We start from the raw sequence: 23,034 nt of genomic DNA, 5'->3' as shown, positions 1-23,034 counted from the left end.
GTGAGTACCATAACCATCACCGTCTAGAGTCTAAGGGCTTAGGAGTGGAAGCTGCTGAACGTCTATAAATTACATCTCCGTAGTCCAACACAGACAGGAAAACTGCTTCAACGACACTCTTTATGCTAATCATAGGGAATCTGGCTCTATTCCTATACTTGTATTCTTGCATGCTATTTAAATAACCAAGGACCCATTCACAAATCTAATCTAATCAAATATTTGTATAGCCCAAAATCACAACAAATAGTTTCAATGGGCTTCACAGATCAACAAGTAACATCACAATAGATCCACAATAAAAAACACCATCAAATCTAAAATCTTGCAACACCCCCAGACTTTCCCCAATGAAGATAAGGAACAACTCCCTAAAACCTAGCAATAGGGAAAACAAGGGGAGAAACCTCAGATGGGCACCGTATAATATGCAAGTCATGGTGAACAACATCTTTGGCTTTAGAAAACAACATACATTTAGTCTTACTAATATTAAGCATCCGTTTGAGACTAATAAGCACATCTTGCAAAGCATTAAAAGAGAGTTTCAGATTCTCAGTTTCCAGTTGGCCAGTTTCACAGAATCTACAGTATGGTACAATAGACAATTGTGTCATCCCTATAAAGATGAACTTGACAGCCACTCAGAGATGAGACACTATTATTAATATAGATGGTAAATAAGAAAGGGCCCAGGATTGATCCCTTCGGGACCCCCTTCGTAATAGGTGATCTCCCACAAAATCTAACAAGCTAACTGCCTGTCAATCAACGGAGGTGGGACTAGTTACAACTTTGCCAGACCAAAAGTGAAACTCATGGATTTAAACATTGCAAGCAAAGAAAATGGCAAAAATGGACTTTACAAAAGTTATATGAGGTAAGAAATGCATTCAGCATGTAGATTATAGAACAACAATAGAATACTGTATTTGGCTGGAAATGTGAATACAAACGTGAGTTGTTTAAAAGAAAAACTGTTGGATACATTTAATCAACATTAACTATATGTAAATGTGCTAGTTAGCTAAGCTTGGCAAATTTTCCTACAGTCAGAATGATAAATTATTATCCAGCGCTCTGGGATAGCGTAGAAGTTCATTTACAGTGCAAACAATAAAAACTGAGAATGCATTTCATTTGTCTTAGGGGATGTTCCATACTGGATAGTGCAGAACTCCTGGGGGAAGTCCTGGGGGAACGAAGGTTATGTTTACATTAAAATAGGAGGAAACATGTGTGGTAAGTATGAGCTCAGTTACACGTGCTTCCTGAGGCTGCTACTGTATTATATGTTGCTATAGAGAAATAAACTACACTCTCACAATGAGTTGTAGGCATGGCCGTAGCCAGCTATGAGGTCACCGAGGTCCGGTCCTCGGTAACTATTTGTAACTATTAAAAAAATAATAATAATAAATAAAATAAAAAAAAATATATATATATTTTTTGTCAACGACCGGCCCACTACTAGGCTGGGACAGCGGCCCATTGGTACTGACTGACACTGGGCTGGCCCAATCACATCTATTACTAAGCACCCCCCCACCAGTCGTGCAGGGTACATGACTGAGAGGGGGGCTGGTACATGACTGAGATGGGGGCTGGTACATGACTGAGATGGGGCTGTGGTACATGACTGAGAGGGGGCTGTGGTACATGACTGAGAGGGGGCTGTGGTATATGACTGAGAGGGGGCTGTGGTATATGACTGAGAGGGGGCTGTGGTACATGACTGAGAGGGGGCTGGTATACAGGACTGAGAGGAGACTGGTACATGACTGAGAGGGGGCTGGTACATGACTGAGAGGGGGCTGGCTGGTACATGACTGAGAGGGGGCTGGTACATGACTGAGAGGAGACTGGTACATGACTGAGAGGGGGCTGGTACATGACTGAGAGGGGGCTGGCTGGTACATGACTGAGAGGGGGCTGGTACATGACTGAGAGAGGGCTGGTACATGACTGAGAGGGGGGCTGGTATACATGACTGAGAGGGGGGCTGGTACATGACTGAGATGGGGCTGTGGTACATGACTGAGAGGGGGCTGTGGTACATGACTGAGAGGGGGCTGGTACATGACTGAGAGGGGGCTGGTACATGACTGAGAGGGGGCTGGTATACATGACTGAGATGGGGCTGTGGTACATGACTGAGATGGGGCTGTGGTACATGACTGAGAGGGGGCTGTGGTACATGACTGAGAGGGGGCTGTGGTACATGACTGAGAGGGAGCTGGTACATGACTGAGAGAGGGCTGGTATACATGACTGAGAGGGGGCTGGTACATGACTGAGAGGGGGCTGGCTGGTACATGACTGAGAGCGGGCTGGTACATGACTGAGAGGGGGCTGGTACCATGTATTGTGCATCATTGTAGGTCAAACCATTAAAAAGTTAATTTCCACGGCAGCCATTTTGGATTTTGGTCTCTCACAAATTTCCCCCGCCTTTTAAAAAAATACACCCCGGCTAAATTAGTTTATCAACTCTCCTAGATGACAAATCCATTGAGAAACTAAGTGCCACAGATGACCCAACTACTAGGTCCATATCGTATCATCATAATATAATTTTTTAAATCATTAGAATAAGGGTTCCCTGGGGCGGTCAGGTGGCGTAACGGAGATTGCGTTCGTCACCAACCCCGGAGCGGCTGGATTCGCCTGTTCGAATCCAGCTCACAGCTCCGGGGTTGTCACCAGCTTGGCTGGCCGTTCACACTAATACAATTGGCAGTATTAGAGGGTGGGAGAAGCTGGCGGGGTGGGTCCGGGTCATTGTAAACAGCGACTCCTACAGTTCGGTCGGGGCGCCTGCTAAGCGCGGATAGGATCTAAGTGGGATAGTGTGATCCTTCCACACGCTACGCCCTCTCAGTGAGAATCCGCGCTGCCAGGTGAAAAGAAGCGGTTGATTGGCTGGACGTGTGTCGGAGGAAGCACGTGGTAGCCTCCACTCTCCCAGACCGACTGTGGGGGGTAAGTGCGCAGCGACCAGGAAGGGGATTGGGAATTGGCATAACGACTAACATTGGGATGGGAGAAAATCTGAGGAAAAAGGAGGGGGAAAAAGATCAATAAAAACAATAATAAGGGTTCCCTTGATAAAGATGCATGAAAAGGCTGTATAATATTTGATTGATCTTTTATTAAAACACTTATTTCCTGCCTTGGCTCGGGCTGATCGCTATACTAACTCGTTTGGCTGAGTTAGGGGGAGGGGAGCCGTGGGTGGGTCCTGGGCGTTGTGGACAGCGACCCCTACAGTTCGGTCGGGGCGCCTGCTCAGCGAAGGTAGGATCTGGTGAGAGGTAGTGCGGCCTCCCACACGTTACACTCTCCCAGTGAGAATCTGCGCGGCCAGGCTGGCTGCCGGCTGGCTGCACATGCGTCGGAGGAAAGCATGTGACAGTCTCCGGCCTCTCGGACCAACAGTAGGGGAAAGTGCGCAACAACCAGGAAGGGGGTTGGGAATTGGCATAACGACTAACAGTGGGATGGGAGAAAAATCGGAAAAAGAAGGAGGGGGAAAAAGATAATAAAAAAAAAAAAAAACTTATTTCCAAGGTGGTCCTCGATGGAAGACATAAAAACACAGCACATATAGCCTACTCAACTGCAAAAATGTATGCCTACTTATGTATTAGCCTACAGGGGAAAACACATTTACAACAGGCAACAAAGTTTATTTTCAGTCAAGTATGGTAATAAGGTAACTATTAGGATATATATGGTATGGATTACTTACTCTTAATAACTTATTACTATCTGTGGTGGTAGCTCTACAAATTGTTTTTGTGCTGTCCATTGATCATGCACCTTCACGTGGTAGGCACATTAACTGTAGGTCAACCTCCCCAAACAAACACACCATTGATTTAATTGCCATATAAATCACATACAAAGATCTAACTATTACTCCTCTCTGAACATGAATATAAAACAAGCAGGTGATCTATTAACTGTGTAAACCTTATCTGATATTTGAATACTTGAAATCTGTATGAACTGAGTAGTTAGTATCAAATGAAATAAGATGGAATAGCTCATGCATTCATTGAATAAACAACTATTTGCTCATTACCAGTATGGTATTGTTTAAATTGTACAGCTTTTTGCACATCTTTGTCAGGGAATTCCAACAATTCTGGACCTGAATGTACCAGTTAATTGTAATCATCTCTCTCTCCTTATGTCTAGTCAAGCCAGGTTGTGGAGGAGAGAGACAGGGATGAACAGGCTATAGACTACTTTGCCCATCCTGAGACTGCTATGATGCAGGTGTTTTTACATCACCACCCAAAACAAGATTCAGCCACTTGTCCATGGCACTTACTACCCAGCTTTGTAGTGGGTTGGGGGAATAGTACAGTAGGTACGCATATTTAAGGGGACCGCAAGGATGGTGTACTGGTGGGTGGTGTCCGACCGATTATAGTGGGCCGGTCTGGGCCAAAAAAATAAATGGACCTCCCTAATTTCTAAATCCTGGCTACGGCCCTGGTTGTAGGACGGACTTGATGTAATTGAACAGTTCTACCTATTGATGTTCTAAATCAATCATAGTTTATCACAGACATCTTATTTGAGTAAATTACATGTTACTGTAAAAAGATAAAAATGGTCAGTGATGAATACAGTGATGTTTATTTCTCTTCTCTCAATTTTCTTTGTCTAGGTATTGCAGATTCTGTGTCACTGGTTTTTCTTTGACTACTTTGTGCGTGCATGTGTGTGTTTGTGTGTGCATGCGTGCACTGAGGAATTAGATGCTGCCAACATTTTAATAAGTCATTTGCCTTCAAATTTCACTTTAAATAATGTTCTTTATTGAAATGTTACCATAAAATAAAAATGTGACAATGTGTTTAAAAATAAAACATCTCAAATAACTGATCGGTCTTTGTGCTAATTGTTCAACAAGAATGTGAATTAATAATTCCCTCGCACATAACAGCTCCTATAGCACTAATATAGGCCTATGTACTGTACAAAAAGAAATACATAGTATTAAGCTAAGGACATACGGTAAATGATTTACATACATTTGACTATACAGAAATCAGATCAATAAATCACAGCATAAATATGTTACAAAATCTATTTAAAACCATATAATATACTATACAAACCCTAGTCTACAATATTTATTATATTAACATTATGTACATATTTTACTTTTAGTTTTATGCATGTTGTACAAATCGTCTCATTATAGATGTTGGATTAACGAGACCTATCATTTATACAGTAGGTATTTTTGGGCGGATATCCAATGACACTCAAGCGTAAAAGAACCACATCATGCCTCTTGATATGCTCCTCCTTGACACATTCCCCACACTTGTGCTGACATGAGAACTAAGCATGCATATGAGAAAACGGATCAACTGGTATGTCAATGCAGTGCGGCGCTTTGATCGCCCCCAACACCCCCCCCCCCCCCCCCCCCCGCTGCCCCCCCCCCCCCGATCCCCTTGGCTTTCCCGGGTGAAAGAGAGCAAAGCCACATCAGACGGCCGCGACATCCCCTATTCCGAGTCCTCGCTGCTGCAGTACGAGCTGTCGCAGTACTCCGCTGTGTAGAGGAACGTGTGCACCGTGGGGTTCAGCTTGGGCACCCAGTGGCGGGGGACCAGGAAGGTGGCCAGGTTGAACAAATCTACAAACACCTTGTAGCGGTCACTGTGAGTGGAAAGGGACGGAGATATACTGTCAGTGTCAGCAGGCCGGTATCACACAAGATAGTACCTGACTAAACTTTATTCAATACACGGTGAGAATAGGCTATACCTGACGGTGGATCTGAGGTAGTGGTAGCCGGAGGATCCCCCGGTGCCAGATTTGCTGCCGATCATGCGATGCACCATGCACACGTGGTTGTCTAGAGACGCAAGGAGATTACAGGTGTTACAAACATTCTTTCACCCACTTCATCTGCTTTTCCATGAATGTGCTGAAAATCCATTTGTGCACTGACTCTTTCCTCTAGTGACTAGAGTCTAGTCCAACAAAGACACACAGTGATCATAGATGCAAATGTTCTCACGTGGATTTAACCGGTTTTCTACAAAGTGCCACTCCTGTCCGGTGACACACCACTAGAATGGAATGGCTAACTATAAGTGAATGATTGAATGTGTGACATCAAAGTCTTGTCTAAAGAGAAATCTGTTCTGACTAACAAGACCTCACCCCTATCTCTTTGAACGGGGAGGCATCTGTATTTCAGAATCTGTCGTACATATTGTTGTTTTTCATGTGCAGTCACTGGTAAATTACTGACACCATAGAGTGGTTCATGTGCTCAAAAAGAAAAGTTTTTGACCTTTTTCCACTTAGACCAACCTCTATACATGCACAATCCAAAGGTTTCTGCCACAGTCCTTAGTTACCATGGCAACCACTCACTGCGTGATGCCCAGCCTTTTAGCAGAGATCGTGATTAATTCGAAAAACATCTTTAAAACTCACCCCAAGATTCATTCGAAAAAACATCTTTAAAATTCACCCCAAGATGCAATAAATTACAATTTCACTCAACGTAAAAATAGGTTTCATTACTTCATGAATATGTTTCAGAGTAGTTTTGTCGCCATCTTCAGTGTTACAGATTTCCCCATTCTAAACAACTGCAGTGCTCCTTCTCCTCGTAGACTGTCTCTGGTGACGTGAGTTAGTAAGGGAGCTGGTGACCTACGTCTACACATTGAGTAGGTATTGTTACAAAATGACTTCCTAATCTACTGCTGGGCCTATTGTTGGTTGTTCAGCTCTAGGACCATAACCTCAGAGCACAATCTTTAGATTTCAATGCTGTTTGTTTGGTGTGGAATGCTACGTGTGAATGTCGGGTATAGGCTGCCGTTGACGGTGTTTATTCAGTGTGTGCCAAGATCAACTTACATCTCCATTTTGTCATGAGGGTATCGATGTCCATGAGGGAGGTGAGCAGCTGGAAAGGCACCTGGAACCGTGGCTCCTCCCTAAAAGACAAGAGATACTTACTTAATACTAACTTACGGGTACTTAAAGGGAACTATGGGCAATTTCAGATTTCATACGCATGCATTCCTATAATCTGAGGCAGTCCAAACATATTATTCAACATGATTCTCTCCCAAGTCCGAAATCGGATAAAAATAAAACGAACATGTGGGTCGACAAAATCAGTCTCCCATCCATAGTCAACAGAGCAGCTCCAGACTTTATGCCTGATGGCATCACAAGGCACAGTACGAAGCAATCATACCTAATGTGAAAGCCACCCTTACTTCTCTGGTTTATGGCTTTGAGAGAGAGTAGCTCATGTTTATAAATATTGATTGAACATCCGTAGGCCATGGAAATAACCAGTGGCGAATCCTTGTGGAAGCCAACGGAAGCCATGCCTCCCTATAAATTCATATCAAATTATGAAATATGAAAAAAAAAAAAATTTAAAATATAATTTTTTTTTAATATAGTTTACATTCTTTTTCATCTGTGCATCTGTGTTTTTTTTTTTTTTTTTTTTTAATGTCTCCCTCTTCTTCTCACTCCCTCTAACACACTGTCAGACTGTGCTCACTACTGCAGCTAGTATAGGAGAGAGGCAGTGGGTAGGTCTCTTTCTCCAGGCTTCCAGCATTATAGAGTGAGTCCAAACTCCAAATCCGATCCTAGCCAATCAGATTCGAGCTGACTGCCACTGTGCCACACCCTAAAAGTTTAAAACGGAGCTGGGAGGAAAACACTCCGCATATTTTCCCCCTGGAGGCGGGGCAGGTCAGAAGTTCACGTTTCCACCTGACTACCTAACGTGACATCCCATTAGTAGTACTGAGGACCAGCAGAGCACACCACTGTGGATATTATGATTTAACAAATCTATCTGGCAAGAGGAGGACCACATTATTGACCAGGTAAGCACTGAGCAGCCTTACTGACTAACTAACGTTATCAGGCAAGCTTGTATACCCTTTCATGACTGCAATGCAAGCCAGTGGCTGGAATACGCAGTCACTTATTCCTCCGTAGTAGCCAGGTTAATGTGCACCATCAAGCACTGCTTAAAAGCTAGCGGTGGGTCCAAAATATATCGGATATAAATGTCAAAGGTACCCAGCGTTCCATTAGGGTTTCACACACAAATGCGGCGGGGTTTGAAAGCTCGGCGTTGCTAATAAACATTTTAAATCATTTTTATAAACGAGTAAAACTGAGGCTGAAATGACTGCTTCTGCATTTTACAGTAGGAGCGCTCTGATGGCTGGGCGCGCCGCGCAACAGACACTTGAATGAATGAATGAATGAATGAATGAAAACTTTATTTAACAGATTGCAGAATGGGTACAATACAGTACGGCTCAATACACACAATTGTTAAGGGGATGCAGACCAGAGAAATACGTTTGTCTTGTCACGTTTGTCTAATAGACAGTCATATTCTCTCCCGGTGTTCTGCGGAATCCTACTCCCTCCTCGAAAACAACACCGGCCGTATGTATATTTCTCTCCCACCCACCCACCCCCTCCTAATGTACAGTCCCCTCCCCATCATATGTATATACTCTGTCAGGATCTATGGGTAACAGTACTGTATATTTGATGTCATGATGTCTTGTATGTCACTATGAATTGAAAATGGGGGACCCTGATGTAAACAAGACAAACGTCTTTCTCTGGTCTGCATCCCCTTATACAATTGTGTGTATTGAGCCGTACTGTATTGTACCCATTCTGCAATCTGTTAAGAAAGTTTGACTGGCCGCTGAGCCATACTGTAGTGTACATGGTGACTGCTTGACTTAAAAAAAAAAATATTAATAAAAATATTTAATATTTTTTTTTTAATAATTTTTTTTGGCTTCCCCTGTTATTTTACCCACGCGACGCCACTGGAAATAACATATTGGAATTCTTAATTTGTGTTTTCCTTTTAATGATGGATGCAGAGCCATTTATTAAGCCATTCGAGTTTGGACCATAGAACTATAAAACATGGAAGACGCGTATCATTTCGCTCCTCCTACTCTGATTTTTTTCATTAAGCCTACCTAAAGATATGTTCTTGAATGAATTCTGTAGCATGGGCTATATAGATTATGATCAGTGTTCAAACATGTTCTTCCAGGGGCGGTTGATTGGCGCAGTGGGCAAGGCGCTCGCCACTAACGCAGGATACGCTGGGTTCGAGCCCAGCTCTCGGCGTTGCTACCGGCTGGCCGGTCGTTCATACTAACACAATTGGCAAGTGTTAGAGGGTGGGAAAGCCGGTGGGTGGGGATTGGACGTTGTGGACAGCGACTCCTATAGGTCGGTTTGGTGACGCCGGTGCGGCGGAAGCAGGAAGTAGCGGGGTGGCGTGAGCCTCCCACGCGTTACTCCTCGCCACTGGGAGTTCGAGCTGCTGCGGTGAAAAGATGCGACAGGCTGCCTCCTCGTGTACCGGAGGGGACACGTGATGCAAGGCTTCTGTCCTCACTACAACCGACCAGTGGGAGGCAGATAGTCTAGGAACGTTCAAGACAGGGGAGGGAAGAATTGGATAATACGAAATTGGGATGGGAGAAAAATAGAAAATGGGGAGAAAAAGTGGATAAAAAAAAAAAACATGTTCTTCCAGTTGTAAAGCTATGCATTTCAGTCTAATAGCAGCAAGCCATAAAGACTGCAGACATCCAGTGATCAATTTGCTAGACACTATCTTCCTCTGCCATGTTCCAATCATAGGCTACTTACTTTTCAATTGCAAATGCATCAGGACATAAACTCAGCCAAGCACCCATAGCCCTTAACCAACCAGACTATGCTTATTACAACAGGACTGAGCCATTAACTCCAGAAGTGTTTCAAATGCAAAGCGATCTCGCTCGAGAGGGAGTGGAATATGCCATAAACATGTTTGTTAAGGTCGGGGTTCAAAAGGAAAATGATTCACACTAGTAGGTGGAGAGAAAGTTGTGAGAGTTTCCAGGTTGCATAAAACATATTTAGCGTGTGTGATGGAGATGGAATAGATGGTCTCACACTCGAATATGGCAACACAATTCTCACACAGAAAGTCAGGGTCAATTCATGTGTTGCATCAAACTTCCACTTCTACTGGTTATTTAAGTAGACTTTTCGCATTCTTCATGAACTCCAATATGCAATATGAAATATGTAATTGCTGTAGGCTACTACTGATTGACCCACTCAAAAAGAGTGGTGTGGAAAAGATGGTCAGTTTTTCTCTGTAAGCCTCTTAGGTCCTTTTTTGAGGTAAAGTTATTAGTTTGACAATTTATTTAATGTAATTATTCAAATGTAATTAATAATGTTATTATTATTGTTGTTGCCATTATGAATGGCTATTCTTTGACTATAACACATGCATTCATCGTCTTCTCACAATTGCATCTCTTTGCATTTGCTAAATTCTCAATGAAGTGGATGGATGGGAGTAACATAATATAATTCATACATGTTAATAAATGGCTCTGGGTGGTTGATAATACTTTAAGCCTTTCACTACCACGCTACAGAAGGTTAACCTTTCACTACCACACTACAGACGGTTAACCATCTGTAGTGTGGTAGTGAAAGGTTAACCTTCTGTAGTGTGGTAGTAAAAGGGTTAACCCTTTGTAGTTTGGTAGTGAAAGGCTTAAAGGGATGATAACGTGGTGTTTTAAAAGCATTGTAAAGAGGTCTACATGCTGTACCTATAGAAGTAGATCATCAGAGCTCCCTGGAGAGCCTTGTAAGACAACCGTCTTTCACCTGGTCAGACAAACAAAGACAAAGTTTCAAGGTAAAAGGAAGTACACGACTGGATGACATCTGATGAAGTCGGTTGATTGGGTTGAAAAGTACCTTCCACAGTGGTTCACACAGTAGTACAAAAACACTCACCTTTGCTTACAAGATGGTCGTGGCGTTTTTCATCGAACAGCGATGTGAAGACCTCTCTCTTACTGACAAGCTCTGCCATAATCTCCTCCTTGTCCTCAGAATCTGACATTTTCTGTAAAAAGAAAGAGTGAGCCTTCGTCAGCCATCCCAGCATGAAAGTGCATAACACTGAAATAATCATTATACAGGAGGGTGAACGACACACTTCTGACATCGATCCACCTTGTACCTCAATTTTTTCCTTCTCTTGCTTCAACCCATCAAAAATATTGATCTCCAGCTGCTCCCAGAAGTTGAACCCGTCTTCCTCAAGACCAGGTGTCCTCTCCAGCCACTTCTGATAACGGAAACAACCCACCGTATTATATGACTGTAGAAGAACTAGGAAGGAAAGTTCTGTTCTGTTCATACTCAATGTGGCTAACATTACTATTCTTCACTGAATTACCAATAATAATTGCTCGGGGGTCTACTCACGTACCTCTACGAGTTTTAGCAGCGGGGGTTCCTGTTCGGCAGCGATCAGCATCTCGCTCTCGTGGGCTTTGAAGTTGTCCCTGTAATGCCGTCTGTTGTAAGGGACCCTCAGGTTGTCCAGGACCCCAATCTTGTTCTCTAATAGCCGGAACTGGAGGCTCTGGAAACCAGAGGCGGGGTTCAGGTACTCCCTAAAAACAAATGGACTGCATTTAAATATTGCGTGCATCCAAAGTGCTTTACAACTTCATGCCACACATTCACACACCGACGGCAGAGGCCACCATGTGAGGTGCCAACCTGCTCATTGGGAGCAGTTAGGGGTTTAAAAGTGTTTCGCTCAAGGAGGAGCTGGAATCGAACCAGGAACCATCTGATTACCAGGCGACCATTCTACCTTCTGAATCACTGTCGCCCCCCCACATAAACAAACACACGCACATGGATGTCCACACATGCACACACACACAAATATGGATGTGTGTGTTTTGTTGCCCATATGCGCATGTCCAGAGTTAATTATATTGTATATTGTTTACACTGCCTTTTTATTCAATTTCTATTTGTACTTCTCCACTGTACTATAATTCTGTGACCTGTACCTGTATGTCTTCTACTACCTGTACCCCCCCTCCCCCATGCTGCTATGATGCCTGAATTTCCCCAAGGGGATCAATAAAGGAATATCTTATCTTATGTACACATGCACAGAGCAAGTAACAGGCCATGAGAAATGAGTGCAAAATCATGAAAGGTCAACATTTTATGGTAGGGTGAGGGGACGGCTTATCAAAGGTTATCTATAGACCTCACCTGAAGTCAAAGAAGTCCAAGGCTGTCATTGTCTCCAAGACGGAAAACTGGTCAACTAACAGCCTGAAGATCATCACAATCCTGTGGATACGCGTGTTGACCTTGAGCATGTTGCGTTCGTCACGGACCTGAGGAAACAGGAAAGTGTTAAAGTTACAAATACAGTTAGGAGTTCCTGTAACATTCAGTGTTTTGTGTTAATTTTATGAATATTTGTATATATATTTTTTTTGTATATCGAATGCCAAAATCTGCACGGTAATGAAATACAAGTCAGGTTATTCTCTCTAAAATATAACTCACATGTCCACTGATGAAGATCTCTCGCACGGAATCCAGCTCCCAGAGGATCTGCTTGAACCACAGCTCGTATGCTGAAATACATCACAAAGGAATCAAGCCTCGTCAAATACAACATTGTTATGAGAGATGGTTGTGAACTCCTGTTTAATACGTTAGACAATATTACAATTCATTACTTAGACAAGGTCGAAATGAATTCTTCTACAATGGTGCTTACCTTGATGGGTAACAATGAACAGGTGCTCGTCATGGATCTTATTACCCTTCAGTTCACTCTGAAGCACTTGGGCATTCACAACCATGTCCAGCTGCAAGTGTTGAGGAAACATTAATCATTGCTTATCACAGTTCTGTCGCCACAAAAAAGGCCCATTCCATGCCTTGTCTAACACAAAAAAAAAACATTTAACTGTAGGTTGTTGCACGTCTAGGATTTCTTGTCGACAAGACAGGTAAGAAGTATGGGTGTTCTCCTCTCCGTGGTCTATTATCTAACAATAAAATAATTCCCACATATAAAGGTGGATACAGTATACAAAATATTTATTTAGTTTACCTTCAGGTAATCACCATAGATGATACCACCTTTACTGGCCTTGTTCTCGCCAGCCTGAGCCTCATCGCTCTCCTCTTCGTTGGGGTGAGAATTCTTCTTGAACAACCTGCAGTGTGGAAAGATGTTTTTCGTTACTCTGTGTCTTTCAACTAAGTTGCCATCGGCAACAGTATGAGGTTACGGCAAAGCACTTCAAACGCATCTGAGTGTTCCAAAATTGTTGTCGTCGTAAAATGGTAATAAGGGTTCAAACATACAAGTGTCTCTTCTCAAAGTATGGACATCCACTCATGGCTATCCCAATGGCTTGCAGTGAAGATGAGAGCGTATTCCTTTTGGTGTAAACTAAACCTGTCGTGTACACGGTTCACTCATATAAAGGCTCACCTCATCCAATCACACGTGTGTACAATTTCAACATCCGACCCGCCTCCATTTGCCCCATCGATTTTGCCATTTGTGTGTCTTCTTTTGGATGGACCTTGTGTACTTTTATCTGTGACAGAGACATGTGACAGTTTCCACATAAAACAGACCGAGATTGTTACATAAAGTTTAATAACATTAGTCATCCAGCAGTATTTATGTTGCAAATGTTACAGACTGACCCGTGTGGTCAAACTGATATGAATATGAAACGTCCTTCGAGAAGAAACACCCCTCAGATTTACTTGAACTTTCATTTGTTTTTATATACCGTATATATTTTTTTGTTTCATTAAACAAGTGGGGGAAAACCTCCTATCTGCACTTTGCGAGGCACCTGGCCGGTATTTTTAACACATAATCTTTAAAAAATTGCCTTCTGAAAGAAAACAACACGTTTTTTGGGTCACGTTTTGGTCAGCCAAGGTTATTTTAAGTGTTGACTCACAGCTCTTTCGGTCTTGTACAAAGTGTGTTTTTTCCAACACAATTGTTGACGCTCTCCCCTCATCCATGCAATTCAATAACATATTCTGAGCCCCTGAGTAATTAAAGGAGTACTGCGAGTCAGTAAATATTTGCAGTTTGGTTAATATGTGCTATGTGCCCTGTACGGTTCCAAGGTTTGTGTCTGTTGTTTTCTGAGAAAGAATGTTTGCGCTATCCTTGACTGTCAAACCTCTATAACCCAGACATGCACGTATTGTTTGGTCTCTGAATTGACTTCAGGGGTGAACAGGTTTTCCCCCTTGCATTTAAAGGTCCTCTAATCTGTGGAACGTGTTTGTGAACTTTTTTCTGAAGAAATAAATGCAGTATAAATCTAATTATATATATTTTTTTTCAGCACATATTTCTTCCCTAGCATTGATAGTGTAGTACACATCAAACAATCATTAATTGAAATAGTCGATGGCTCCCCCACCGACAAAAGTAAAAAATAATAATAAATAAAACTTTCAGAAGCTGAGCAGTAGATTAGGCAGTATCCTGACTCAAAAATGTATAGCTAAATTAAAGATGTTTTTGTTTGATCTAAAGACTTACTGGGACCTTTAACTCTCTCAACAAATAAGAGTTGCCACATTCTAAGCCCGTACCCTATTTTCCACGCCCCCTGATATTCTTGGCATAGGTCTCACCTATCAGCTGCATAGATAGTACAGGTCACACCTTTGTTTTTAGAAATATAACACTACATCCTTTTTCAGCGGTTCATCACTCGAGTGCATAACAACGGAACCCCCGCCCAAAGCGACACGTGTCAATCACATCCGGAGCCTTTTGAAGAGCATTTAACCCAGTTTCGTCAGCAGCGTGGGACCCACATCACACAATCAAGTCACTCCAAATCTCGCTGACATCATTAGATCCCTTGTTTTCACCAAGTCTCTTTGTAGACTTCTCGATGGAGGGCTCCCAAAAGACTGTGCAACTGTCCACAGAAGATCAGAGGGATGATATCAAGCAACTATTTCTGAATTGGGACACGGCACAACGGCTATAGAGCTGATGCTGCAGAGAGAGAGGGAGTTTCTAGGCTGTCCCAAAAAGTCTTTGTTCTCATTCCCATTTATCCTGTGAGAGGGGAAGGGGATATAAATGACATAGACCCTGCTTGAGACAAATTTATGAGACCACAGCAATTGTCGTCAAAGGCCTTTCTGATGAGACATCACCAGAGGCCACGGTGTTGGCCACCTTCTCTGATTCTCTTTTTAACGGGCCAGTCGCATGTTCTTCAAGGTCTGACTCAGTGACTGATTAAAATAATGTACAACCTGTACGTATGTCACACGCATCTCAAACTGCCACATGCAGCCACACTTACATTAAAGTGTTTTTCCCTCTATGCCCCTCTGACCACCTGTGGGTTTCTAGGTGCTATGTTTCCATACCTTGTACCTCTTGATTTCTACAGTGTTAAGATAAGATGAGATAAGATATTCCTTTATTGGGATATGTGGGCGTCATAGCAGCACGGGGGGGTTGGGGGGTACAGGTATGGTAATAGTAGAAAGGCATAAATATAGGCAATACGATTTGAAAAAATAAATAAAAATAAACAATGTAAACAATCAAATGAATGAATATAACAATATGAGAAAGTACAGTAGCAGTGTAATCAAAGGTGCAGATGTATAACCTCAGTTATATTATGTTATATTAATTGTTGAATGTATCTCAATGTAGCCTCCATCCATTTACAAAAAGGACGCTATTTTCCAATAAATAAAAAAAAATAAAAAAAATAGATCAAACCTCTATTACCCTCCAGAAATAAGACAGGTCTACAACTTTTCTGTGATTGTCACTCAGAAGACTTTTCACCCTGTGCTCTAACATTACAGTAGTTTCGGTAAAATCTGAGTTCTTTGTCAAGATGGATCAGCTATTGTTTGATTGTCTCTGATAAATATTTTCAGCTACAGTATATGGGCCACATACATACTATAGTGTATATCTGCAGTCCAGTCAATTAGTTACTAATTATATTTAAATAATTTACATTATATTTTCAATAATTAACCATTTGGTGACTTTTTCATTGATAGATAAAATAATTGATAGATGATACAATTACTCAAACTCAAACTATTCTGAAACATATTCTAGAAGAATGCACTCAGACCTCCACCAAGGCTCAACAATCTCCCCACTTTGCTGTTACTTTCACATGCAATATTCTACTAAGTAAATGACAGAAACAAGAGTTATATTTTCTCAACAAACATAGGCTATAAATCCTGTGGCACTTGAGGAAAGGTCAACCGGTTTCTCCCTCTAGGTCCCGTGTCGAACTTTACCCCCTTAACATATTGAATAAATAATATTATATTATTGTTCCCCCCATATTCTTTTTGTCTCTGTTATGAATAAGTTGAAAAAAGTAAAAATTATTGAATTTAATGCCGACTGCGCAGCCTTGTTTAAATTCGCTGTGTCCATGAAAACGACAATGAATGCAGCCATTAAAGTATGGTCTTAATTTCTAGTTATGTATGTATCTTAGCGTACACCCAATTCAAAGTTATAGCCGCATTTTCTTTCAAACTAATTTGGTCTTGGATGTTCGGATTTGGTAGATTTAAGGCTCTTTTGGGCAGCAGAGCTGTTTAGAAATGTAGCCGTGGTGTACAGGGTGTAGTATACTAAATTGTGCTAAATAACGTTAGCTTAATCACATCAACCATGTGGTAATGAAAACGTGTATGTGACGTTAGCGGCTCCACAGAGTCCATAGCCCAGCCTCATGTCAAGGAACAGGTGCAGCTCAGTTGAACGGCTGACTCGGAATACTACTGGCAGAGAAAAGCACTCATACCGCCGGTCCTAACAAACCATTGTAGCCTATTGCATATTCATCACACCTACTGAAGTCAGCGCAAGACAAATTAAAGCTGGAGAGAGAGAGAGAGAGAGAGAGAGAGAGAGAGAGAGAGAGAGAGAGAGAGAGAGAGAGAGAGAGAGAGAGAGAGAGAGAGAGAGAGAGAGAGAGAGAGAGAGAGAGAGAGAGAATAACATCTGAGGTGAGAGATGTTTTGTGTGTGTGTGTTGCATGTGTGTTTGTGTGTTCAACTTATTTCTGCCATGTCCAGGACCAGTTTAACCTAGAATTGCTAATCGTACAAACTCTTGTGGGTAAATAATTAATTGAAACCGACAATGTAGGCTACAGGTTGCGTCCTATTTTAGGTGAATTCATTAATTTCACATACCTACATCATTCTAATGCTTAATAATAATGAAATGCTTTCGTGTGTGTGTGTGTGTGTGTGTGCGTGCGTGCGTGCGTGCGTGCGTGTGTGTTGCATGCGTCCATGCGTAAGTATGTACAGTATGTGTTCCACTTTGTTCAAAGTCCCTCCCCTTCCACTAACCACCAATGGGACCCTATTTTGGAAAGAATATGTATGGTCAATGGAGAGTGACAAATGTTTTTTTTATTCCATTTGAGTTGTGCCATGAATTACACACATGACATTTGTTAATTTAATAAAATCACTGTAGCATTGTCCAGCACAGTTAATGTTAGCTTGCTAAATACAGTCAAATGGGTCTATTTAACTGCCATGCTAGTGGATAGCCACTTGGCTTCAGTCATACAGTACAGTATGCTTCTAATCTTGACCTACTGATAATAACATAAGTTATACCCCCCCCCCCCCCCCCCCCAACACACACACACACACAGTCACACACACACAGTCACACACACACGACTATTCATGTTGATGTTCTGTGAATTTGGTCTCCGTTTTGATTTTCTTTTCTTTTCAGTGTCTATACTTTGTATATATTCACTGCGGTTATTCACGTTAACCATGAGTCTATTGTCTACAGCTTAAAAAGGTGTTCAATAAAATGCGGCGATGATTAACACAATCTGCGCCAAAAACGAGTTAACTCGTTATTGCCCACCAATCGTTCAGCACCAGAAACGAGTTAAAACTCTTGACTTGACTTGACTTGAGTTAACTAGTTCTTGGGATTTCGCTGCAGCCTCTGGTATACCCTTCAGACCCTGTCTGAGCTGGCAGACGGTCAACACCGCCCTTGTTACGCACCCCAGTAAGGGGACGCAACACAAGGCCACAGACACATTAGGTGAGGGTGTAGTGACACAAAACCACAGAAACAATTTGCAAAATAATAGTATTTATTTTACAAAATCAAAACACAGCAACACAGAGAGCAAGGAGGACTTCCTAGTGGCACCAAATAAAATGCAAAAGGAAATGAAAACCCACCCTCCCCTTTACAGGCGCTGATGCCCAAAAGTACAGGTGGTGGTGCTCACTCTAAAGCTGGTGTCTTTAACATCAGGTCACTTACGTGATGCAAAATGTAGACCCAGGGTATCTTCCTGTCCTCAATGTCCGTGTGCGAAACAAAAGATTAATACACAAGAAATAATCACCATAGGCTGGGTGACACAAGGGAAACAAATATACAAAGGGTTAATACAGAAATGTACAACAAACTATAAAGAACACCAAAACACAATGAAGTGAACCAGAGCTTTCACCAGCTCTACCAAATGTATCTAAGAACCAGAGCTTTTACCTCTGAAGAGCCACTGCTCTATATACCTAAGAACCAGAGCTTTTACCAGCTTTACCAAATGTACCATGAAGAACCAGAGCTTTTACCTCTGAATAGCCACTGCTCTATATACCTAAGAACCAGAGCTTTTACCTCTAAAGAGCCACTGCTCTATACCAAACGACACACAGAGAATTATCACCAAAGACACAGAGACACCCACCACCAGAATGAGCCAAAAGAGCTAACTAACACTGCACAAAATGGGATATATAAAGGGAGAGTGGATGTTGATTGCAGATCAGCTTCAGCTGCCGTTGCACTGGGGTGAGTTGCTGATTGACCAGCTGGCTGCTGGTGCTGCAACTGGGAGACATCTGAGAATGGGAGACAAAAACAGAACAACCAAAACATGCCTATATACACACAACAGATAACATTGTGTGTTATACATATACATAAGGACACCGTCCGTACTGCCATGCGGAGCTATTGCATCCCATTGTAAATGGGCTGGTGTGTTTTAGGAGCCGATCTGAGCTGGGCGGGCGGGGTTTAAATACTCAGGCGAGCCAGGTCTATACAACGATGGCATCGAACAGTAACCCCGCCTGCCCGCCCATATGTAACGGTCGGTAATGTGGTACGGACCTCCACGCACAGTATTTGGAATGGCGATCAGATAATTGGATTATTTCTTTTGCATTACATCAGATACAACGTAAGAACACTGGGTCTCATTCCCGAATGAATTTACGACCAAAAATGTCCTCTTAGGCAGATTTCTGCCCATTTAAGACATATTAGGGCTGGGAGCGCGAGTCCCCAAATGTTCCTGAGATCAGATTTGAGCGTGGCTGAGAGCAGATTTAAGAGTGCTGAGGAGCACTCTTATGATTGATTGACTAATTGAAAATTTTATTAACTTGACAGACTGTGTTCTCATAGTGATTCCTTCATGTTAACGCTACAGGCCTCCTTGGAATTAATTACTAATTAATTATTAAATAAATATGACAATATTTGTACGATAAGAAATTACGCATTTGATGTCGGAAAAATAAATAATATGGATTCATCTGATCACAGGGCAGCTATTTTGGACAAATGTATAATTACTTTAATTACTCAGATATTCAAACACAATTATGCAATTATTGTGAAATAATTGAAAATAATAATTATTTAATGCCTTCTGTGGAATTTGTATTTCTTATTTGTTACACATCTGTTTTAATGATTAATTATATACATTTGAAAGAATGCAGGTCAACATGCAATGTATCCCATTGATTGGTATACAATGGGACAGACCTTTGTTTGATTGATTGATTGATTGATTGGAAACTTTATTAACAGATTGCAGAATGGGTACAGTACAGTACAGCTCAATTACATACAATTGTTAAAGGATAACTCCACTATTTTTGGAAATTAGCTTATTTAACATCTTCCCTGGAGTTAGACAAGAAGATGCATACCTTTTTTGTCTCTGTGCGTGCATTTTAGCTTTGGGAATAGACGCTCCGTTAGCATAGCTTAGCTTCATCACTGGAAGTGAGGCAGGACAGTAGCCTTACAGTGCCTTACAGTGTATTGCAAGGTCTGACATTGACCAATCTTGATATGCATGACCTTGGTGGGCTCTAGGTCAACTCCTGAAAAGGGGGTCAATGTCAGACCTTGCAATCAAAAGTTAGGGGCGCACTGAAATTATGGCAAGGGTTATTAGCCCCCTAACTTTTGATTGCAAAGTCTGACATTGACCCCCTTTTCAGGAGTTGACCTAGAGCCCACCAAGGTCATGCATATCAAGTTTGGTCAATGTCAGACTTTGCAATACACTGTAAGGCACTGTAAGGCTACTGTCCTGCCTCACTTCCAGTGATGAAGCTAAGCTATGCTAACAGAGCATCTATTCCCAAAGCTAAAATGCACGCACAGAGACAAAAAAGGTATGCATCTTCTAATTTCCCAAAATAGTGGAGTTATCCTTTAAGGGGATGCAGACCAGAGAAAGACTTTCGTCTTGTTTACATCAGGGTCCCCCATTTTCAATTCATCATAACATATATGACACACACGACATACAGATAGACAGTACTGCTACATCTATACATTTATGACATACCAGATTTGCAAATACAGTACTGTTTGTGATACAAAAAGAGTCCAGAAAAGAGAGTATATCTATTTGACGTAGAAACTGTTGAAGGAGGTTGGGTAGGAGGGGTGGGTGGGGGACACTGTACAAGCAAAACTGTACATTGGAATATTGACAAAACCATACTTGGTAATTTACTGTACATTGGAGGGGGTTGATATAGCTATAAACCTGCATTCCTTCGAATATATCATTAATCAATTAAACTTATATTGAAATACACTATATAGCCTATACACCAACACTGAAATGACAGTGGATAAATAAATAAATAAATAAATAAGAACTAAAGCTAATCGCATGGAAATAGCAAGTCTTGTGTGCGCCAGTATGGCCTACGTGTCTAATGAACAGTATAGGCTTAATATATTCTAGTTACTTGTTTCATTAGGATTTAGTAGATACTATATATGCTCTGCCTCTGCCCTACGTACAGTATAAGTACAGACTGTACTGTACCTATACTGTATGTAGCGCAGAGCATATACAGTAGTATCTACTAAATCCTAATGCAACAAGTCATTAATGGAATAATAAGCCTATACTGCGTTCATTCATTACACGTAGGCATTAATGGAATAATAAGCCTATACTGCGTTCATTCATTACACCGTAGGCATTAATGGAATAATAAGCCTATACTGCGTTCATTCATTATGCCGTAGGCTACAGTATACTGCGCACGCGCGCGCGCGCTCGTGTGTGTGTGTGTGTGCGCGCACACACGCTGCGGCAGGTGTACCACGAGCTGTATTATGATGACAATACATTAATCTAATCTCATTTCGATGGGTCGCAAGACTCGCAAAGCGCTTCCGCATCCATTTCCACACAGCTGCGTCATTACTTTGCCTTATAAGGAGCTCTGGAGGCGTTGTTTTGTATGCAAATGACCTGAACGGGAACGTGCTTTTGAGTTTAAGACAGAATCACATTCGCCAAGCAGATGTCAGATCATATCATTTGTGCGACCGTTTCAGCCACTTAAGACATATTACCAGCACGTTCGGGACTCAGAGTGAACTTGTCATTGATTCTGTCTCAGTGGTTCCAAGATAAGTCTTCCAAAGAACTCTTTGAAAAATTTAGGAGAATGAGACCCAATATATATAAATGTTATCGTTGATCTGATATTTATTTCTACCGCGATCACAGCTATCTGTGTGTAAGTGTATGTGCTTATTACCGTTGACTGCGGGGGGGGGGGGGGGGGGGGGCGAGCGCCCCGCTACGACGATCATTTCATGTACTGTATGCACGAGGAGATATGATAATGATAATCTAGCGTTGATTTCAGGATGATTAGATAATCAGCTGAAAAATTACATGATGACTGGATTACAGTAAAATGCCTTTTTCTCGTCTTTTTCCTGGAATTACTCAAAAGCACCCAAACCATACTCTATTCAAAACGGTATAAAACGGAAATATACAGATGAAAAAACAATCTGTTTTGGGCATGTTGACTGGAAGCAACTCACTGACAGTCGACTGCGTTATTAGACACATAGATATAATATAAGATATATTTTAAGCACTCGCAAATGTCGCAGTCTAAAACTATATCCATTGAATAAAGACCTGGCAATGAAGGGGGATCAGCGCCCCCTGCTGCTGGCGGTCAATGTGTAATGGATTTTGTGTTAATGTAGGAGCAGTTGAAACATATACCAGTCAAATTTGACCGGGAACATCAAATTAAGGGGGGAGAAATGAACATGACAGGCGGGTTAAGTTAGCAATTAGCTAATGGTAGCTCATTGTTATTATTATGGTAGCTCATAAGCATGTGTTAAAAGCATCCCGACGGTTGCTTGGTTTTCGTCGGACCGCAAGGCCCTATGGGAGCATGTAGGAGGAACTTCGTCTCTCTATAGTCCAGGACCAGTTTAGCATAGAATAACTAACTTTACAAACTCTTGTGGGTGAATAAGTAATCAAACCCTGATTTTGTTCTGGGATCCAATGTCAAACCTCTTGAAACTGGAATGGTTGAGTCTAGAGTAGCGACGCTGAACCGCCATTTAGATTGCACCACCGATTATCTGACTGGAGCGAATTAGCCCACAGCCAGTCCTACTGCAAATAAACAAGAAACACCCTCCCTAACCCCTGTTAATCATTATTGTTTTTGTGTTGGTTTACAATTATTATTAATCTTCTGAAATGTTTGCACAAATTCCAGTGAGATGGAGATATGACATTTTGCTCAGCTGATAGAATTGTGCAACATGGAATATCATACTCCTATGCTACAACTTTACCATTGGGACAACCCATGACCACTATATTGTTTGGTCGCCATTTCTACATTTATGAAAACTTGTTTTGTCAGATAGGCTTTTAAAATGTTTCAATCAACACCTAA

General features: G+C 41.8%; 2 protein-coding genes across 2 annotated transcripts in view; one reads left to right on the top strand and one right to left on the bottom strand.

Moving 5' to 3' along the window:
- The window catches only part of ctso (cathepsin O), a 37,554-nt gene extending 32,658 nt beyond the window's left edge, over nt 1–4,896 (top strand). The window contains exons 7-8 of the mRNA XM_084331847.1: nt 1,150–1,242; nt 4,682–4,896. Of these exons, the coding sequence (XP_084187973.1) occupies nt 1,150–1,242; nt 4,682–4,716 (128 nt within the window). The 3' untranslated portion in view covers nt 4,717–4,896. The remainder of the gene's footprint in view (nt 1–1,149; nt 1,243–4,681) is intronic.
- A 638-nt stretch (nt 4,897–5,534) lies between these two features.
- Nucleotides 5,535–13,322, bottom strand: tdo2a (tryptophan 2,3-dioxygenase a; the record flags this gene model as incomplete). Its single annotated transcript, XM_084332009.1, has 12 exons — nt 5,535–5,688; nt 5,797–5,887; nt 6,910–6,989; nt 10,692–10,749; nt 10,882–10,993; nt 11,111–11,218; nt 11,363–11,549; nt 12,172–12,299; nt 12,475–12,545; nt 12,692–12,782; nt 13,031–13,136; nt 13,288–13,322. 12 exons carry the CDS (start codon nt 13,320–13,322, stop codon nt 5,535–5,537), a joined length of 1,221 nt encoding a protein of 406 aa, XP_084188135.1.
- Between the last annotated feature and the right edge of the window lie 9,712 nt (nt 13,323–23,034).

Source organism: Notolepis coatsorum, assembly GCF_963971535.1.
Source record: "Notolepis coatsorum genome assembly, chromosome: 16".
Classification (NCBI taxonomy): domain Eukaryota; kingdom Metazoa; phylum Chordata; class Actinopteri; order Aulopiformes; family Paralepididae; genus Notolepis; species Notolepis coatsorum.
This window is presented reverse-complemented; position numbering and strand designations above follow the sequence as displayed.